At 49.7% G+C, this 5,721-nt stretch overlaps 1 protein-coding gene across 5 annotated transcripts; it reads right to left on the bottom strand.

Moving 5' to 3' along the window:
- Positions 1–350: 350 nt before the first annotated feature.
- S1PR1 (sphingosine-1-phosphate receptor 1) lies at positions 351–5,038 on the bottom strand. Of its 5 annotated transcripts, none has more exons than XM_027114492.1 (2): positions 4,673–5,038; positions 351–3,021 (listed from the first exon to the last, which is right to left on the bottom strand). In XM_027114492.1, the coding sequence occupies exon 2, from the start codon at positions 2,856–2,858 to the stop codon at positions 1,710–1,712; it is 1,149 nt and encodes a 382-aa protein (XP_026970293.1). In that variant the 5' UTR covers positions 2,859–3,021; positions 4,673–5,038; the 3' UTR covers positions 351–1,709. The 5 variants fall into 5 exon arrangements, with proteins under 5 accessions (XP_026970293.1, XP_026970295.1, XP_026970296.1 ...); XM_027114494.1 differs by lacking the exon at positions 4,673–5,038 and adding an exon at positions 4,039–4,635; XM_027114495.1 differs by lacking the exon at positions 4,673–5,038 and adding an exon at positions 3,488–4,019.
- Positions 5,039–5,721: the final 683 nt, after the last annotated feature.

Below are 5,721 nucleotides of genomic sequence, written 5' to 3'. Positions count from 1 at the left end.
TTCTTTTAAAACTCATGTTTTAAGACGGAATTATTGTACTTAATTTAGTTTGGCTTGAATGTCATTTAAAACTCAAACAATTACATTTACTTGTCAATGTGGTATTTAGAAGCTGGTGGTTTTCATCTCATTCTTTACTACTCTTCAATGTTAAGTTATTGAAGTTTCTCTTCCTGAAAAAAAAAGAGTGGTTTCTAAACAAACCACATTCTTTTTTCACACCCTAGTTTATCAGGGTAAAATCCTCTAAAGAATAACAGAAATTTGCCTTTAACTGGTTCTGAAGAGGCACATAGTCAAATAGAATGTCTTAATAATTATTTTTTTTAAAAATGCTCTTCACAAAGGAATCTTTAAAAAAAATCAGTTTATTAATGTTTAAAAGTTGATAAAGCTATGTGCAAAATGATCCACATTGTCAGAAACCTATTAAATACTATTTTTTTTTAAAAAAAAAAGACATTTCTCGGTTTAATTGCACTGGAAACCACACTAAACAGACACCAATATATTTTTATTCTTTGTGACATTTATACACATCTTCAATTAACTATTTAATGTACTGAAAAACATCTTATGTTCCCTATCAGTTAAAGTAATGCTTTAAGGGCACAAGAGGATGGTATTTTCTGAAGAAATACACATTCAATGGTGTTAACACAGGTTAGGAAAATCCAATAAAATGTTGAAACAAATACATTCAAAAATTATTAAAAAGTACTTTTAACACAACAAAATACAGCCATCCTGTTGGTTGAAATGATTCACACAACACTCTGAAAGAAACATCAACAAAAGTGCCAAAGACAGATGCTGTATTTGTTAGACAAATTCGTTAAGAAATCTTTCTTGGTTTACAAAGTCACCCCCCAGTCAGTTTTCACCTTGTTTTGCTTGTTTGTTTCTCCTATGACACTAAGGATCCTGGCTGATGTCATTTAAATAAATTGGACTTCCTTATGCAGTTTTCAGCCATGATGGATATGATACTGTAATACATTTCATTGCAAAGGTTTTTTTTTTTAAAGTGACTGCAACTAAAATCAAAAACACTCATCCAGCTTACGTGGAAACTTTGGCTTCAGCAAGTGAAATTGCTTTACATTTCCAAACCATCTCCACCACAGTCTACCTGCTGGACACAGCCTACCTGCTACACATCATCAAGAAATGGACCGTGCCACACTCCCAACTCTGAATGCCAGGTAGTTAAAATATAAAGTAAAGGAATTCTGAGGAGGGGTGTGAAGGGGAAGGGAGGGTAGGATATGCAGAGCATACCTAGCGAAGCAGAAGTGCACACACTCACTTGGGCTGGAAACTAAAGTGAAAGAAAACATCTCAAAGCTCCCGACAGAGACGCTTTCACACGGGGACATTAGTCTTTGAGGAGGGGCCAGATGAACCCTTCAGGAGCTTGACAATGCCAGACCCTTGGCTCAGTGCAAAATCAAAGCTCCAGCGAGGGGAGGAAATAGATTCCAGGCGAGGACCTGATCTCCACCCTTCCCAGTGCATTGTTCACAGGAACTAAGTCTACCCACCAACACCAGGCACCACCGGGCTGTTCTTAAGCTCCCCCTCCCTCCCTCTGGCTTGAGACAGCTCCTGCCTGGCAGCAGCGGAGGCACAGAGTTGTTGGGTTTTTTTCCAAACACTGGGGTGGTGGGCAACCATGCAAGCTCCCCATGGGTCAGCAGTTTTCACTTTTAGGAAGAAGAGTTGACGTTTCCAGAAGACATAATGGTCTCTGGGTTATCCCCATCATCCTTCTGAGGGTGGGAGGAGTTGTCTGACTTACTGCGGCTGAATTCCATGCCGGCGATGATGGGTCGTGTGAATTTGCCGGTGGAGTCTCCGCTGGGGCACTTGCAGCAGGACATGATCCGGACGAAGGCCCGACGCATCTCCTTGTTGGACAAAGTGTAAATGATGGGGTTGGTGCCAGAGTTGAGCACAGCCAACACCAGGAAGTACTCCGTTCTGAAGAGGATGTCGCAGGTCTTCACCTTGCAGCCCACGTCCAGCAGAAGCAGGATGAAGAGTGGCGCCCAGCAGGCGATGAAGACGCCCAGGACGATAATCACGGTCTTGAGCAGTGCCAGCGACTTCTCAGAGCTGCGGCTGGCCTTCGAAATGTTCTTGCGGAAAGTCAGACGGCGGCTCCGAGTCCTGACCAAGGAGTAGATCCTGCAGTACAGGATGACGATGGAGAGAAGGAGCAGAGTGAAGACCGTGGTGCAGAAGAGGATATAGTGCTTGTGGTAGAGCGGCAGCACTGTGGAGCAGCTGGGCAGCGTGCTGATGCAGTTCCAGCCCATGATGGGCAGGCCCCCCAGGATGAGGGAGATAACCCAGCAGGCACTGATGAGCAGGAAGGAGCGGAACCTGTTGCTCCCATTGTGGAGTTTCATCTTCAGCATGGTGATATAGCGCTCAATGGCAATGGCTAGGAGGCTGAACACGGAGGCAGACAGGGCCACAAACATACTCCCTTCCCGCAGAAACCACTGGGCGGGGGTTAGCTTGTAGGTGGTGGCCCCAGACAAAAGCAGGTTGGCTGTGTAGGCCACTCCTGCCAACAGGTCTGAGAGGGCGAGGTTGCCAATAAAATAGTACATGGGTCGGTGGAACTTCTTGGTTTTCCAAATGGTCAGCAAAACAAAGATGTTCTCTAGGATGATAAAGCAGCAGATGAGAATGAACACCACTGAGATCAGTTTAATGCCGTTTTCCTTGTCCGCGCCGATATTCAGCTTTCCCGTGTAGTTATAATGCCGGACGATGATGTCGTAGTTGACATAGTCGGAGACAGAGCTGCGGAGGGCCTTGACCAGAGGCATGTTGGTGGACCCCATGATGCGCGCTGTCCCCAGGAGCCCGGGGCGGTACTTCTCCAGATGAACGCTAGAGGGCGAGGCGGAGAGAGCCTTCACTGGCAGCGGGGGTGGTTGAGCGAGAGAGATCCAGGCTTTTTTGTGCAGCTTTTCCGTGGCTGGAGAGGGCCTCAGAAACCGCAGCCTTAAACAAATCACAAAGAGAGAGTCAGGGAAAAAGCCACAGCACACTGGCGTCATTCATTCTAAGGAAGGTACTGCTCCAGTTTTCTTGTTGATTTGTTTTAAAGAAACTTGGGGAGAGTGCAGGAAGAAGGATTAAAGAAAACAAAACAAAACAAAAAAATCAAACTCTCATTTCTTGCAAAGAAAAAAAAAAAAAAAAAAAAGGAAGAAGGGGAAGAAAGAAAGGGAGAAAAAACAAAAATGTACCCAAACTGAAAACTCCGACGCGACAAGACGAAAATCGTCCCCTATGGTTACATCCACTTAAATGGAAATAGGAAAACTGGAAAAGTGAACCCCAGTTATCCCCACTCTTGCCTCCTCAACCCCCCCCACCCCCGCCCAACGCTGCTCCCACCCCACAAGGTTTCCAGCCGCAGTCGAAAGAGTCTCTGAAGCGTTCACCCGCTCGGCGGCGGGCTCACCACCAGCTTCTGGTCGCTCCTTCGAAGAGCCTCAACCGCCAATGTGAGGGCGGAGACGCACACCTCTGCCCTCCACCACCACCCAGCTAAAACCACCTCCTAATTGCCATGCAAGAAATTAGGTTTGCACGAAAACCATTTGACAGCGTCAGTCACTTTTTGGGCTCTATTAATAACTCTCTAGGAGCAGGTGTGCTTAGGGTCCGAAGGCGCAGCATGGTGTGGGCAGCCAAGCCCGCCCTGGCCTTGCGGTAAACAGGAAAGCTTAGCGCCTCCGTGAAGCAACAGCCTTTTCGTTCTTCTTCTTCTTCTTTTTTTTTTCTTGCGAGCCAGTGCAAGAAAATATAAAGGTAAGCAGTGAAAATCATTCATAAGATATTGCAATAAATCCCAGAAGTGCCGTACATTCGTTGATTGCAAAAGGAGTATTTTTAGTTACTGTGGATATAGCCGAAACACGCACACAATAAGAGAAGTTAAACTACAAGTGATAAAAATACATGCCACTGCATTCCAAATTCCAAATGCCAAATTACTCTCCAGAAACTCACACAAACAGAAGTCTGTCGGTGCATTGCTAAGCTAGCGCGGGCAGTTTTATTCACTGCTCTTCCCCAACACGTTGCCTCCTCTCATAGAACTAGAAAGTGTGGGGGGAATGAAACGTGGCACTGGTGATCAGAAGTCTACCAGAGAGTTGTTGAAGTGTTTCAAGGTAACGTAGCAAATGCGATAAAAGTGGAGTCATCGAGGCGACAGCAATTCCAGCAATTCCCAGGACTGCAGAGGCAGCTCGCGCCCAGTAGCTCCGCGTTTCCCTCATCTAATTCCACACCCCGCTCGCTCGCAGTGCAAGTTTAAGCCCTTACCCCACCTCCCCCGGTCTTTGTCTATAGGATTTCCCAGAATAAGCGCCTCTCCTCCGACCCACCACAGCTTCCGCTATCTCCCAACCCCAGACGGTTCTACAATGGGAACTTAACACTTTTCCAAACTTTGTTAAGTCACAAGTGCGCCAAGAACAATCCGATCCGGTTGGTCTCCTTGGTAGCCCAGAGATGCTTGTTTTCAGCACCCAAAGACAGATGTTTTAAAAGTGTTCGTTTTGCTTCATTCCGGTTTAAAAATTTTGTTTCTGCCTCTGAAGACCTCCCGCCGCGATGCTCCTCCGCGCGCACTCCCTACCTGGCTCAGGCTGGACGAAGCTGCGTTCGGGGAGCTCCGGGTCTGCACGGCGCGCTCGGCATCTTGCTGCTGCCCCCGACTGAGCGCGCCGCGTTCTCAACTTACTCGAGTCGGGGTCCCCTCCCTCCGCAGCCGCGCACTCCAATGGCCAGCGCGCTCGCCGCGGCCCGGCCGACCGGTCAGCTGAAGTCGCCGAGCGCCCCGCTGAGGCTGAGTGGCTTCTTTAGGAAGAGACAGGGAGGAGTGAGTGCCTCAACCCCACACGCCCTCCGCCCGCGGCTGGGGCCCTCAGGATCAGTGCTGCTGAGACTCACTGTCCAGGAAAGATCTGGGGCAGAAACACACACACAAGAAGAACCCCGCCTTCCCCACAGGCAACCAAAAAAAGGAAAAAAAAAACCCGAAAAGGGGCGGAGCCTGGTGCCCCCAGGACTCTTAATGTATAAATCTCGGCCCTCGCCCTGCAATCCGCCGCTCCTGGGCGGTGGAGACCGTTCTCCCGCGCCTTAGAAAAGGGGGGAGGTGAAGAGCTGTTGGAAGCTTTTCTCCAGAAAAGTCTTAAGGGACAGAGGACGGCCTGGCGTGTGTAGTGCACCTCTCTGGTCCCCCAGCCCCGCAGCCCTTGGGGGATTGGAGTCCGGTGATTGTGGCCGGGCTCCGCCCTCCTCTCCGGCCCCGGCCGCGTCTGCGGAGGCAGGGGAAACAGGCGCCGCGACCCCGCGAGTCCCGGCTGCGTTCTGGGGGCGGAGAGGCTGGGAAGGGGCTGCCAGAGGTATGGAGGAGGCGAGCAGCCTGGGAGGGAGAATGGCCCGGGAGGTTCCTCCCCTTCTGCCCGCCTCCATCTCTCACCCCCATCCCGCTGCTGCCTCGAAACTTGCGGTCTGAGGGGCAGAAAGTGGCTTTCTCGGGGCGCGCAGTGAAATGGGCCAGCTCCGGGCGAGGTGTTGGGCGGGGGTTCCCCTCACTCAACTGGGTGCAAAATCAGGCCTTGTGTCCTAGATTCTGGCCAGTGGTGAGGTCTTTGAGGAGGTGGGCAGCTGCCGGGGCCC

This window comes from Aethalodelphis obliquidens, unplaced genomic scaffold, assembly GCF_003676395.1.
Source record: "Aethalodelphis obliquidens isolate GAN/ISIS:26980383/991018 unplaced genomic scaffold, ASM367639v1 scaffold13, whole genome shotgun sequence".
NCBI lineage: Eukaryota > Metazoa > Chordata > Mammalia > Artiodactyla > Delphinidae > Aethalodelphis > Aethalodelphis obliquidens.
The sequence above is the reverse complement of the archived record's forward strand: the minus strand, read 5'-3'. Positions and strand labels throughout refer to the sequence as shown.

Excerpts from the sequence above, each read along its gene's own strand:
- S1PR1 (XM_027114492.1), bottom strand. The coding sequence starts at position 2,858 with ATGGGGTCCACCAACATGCCTCTGGTCAAGGCCCTCCGCAGCTCTGTC.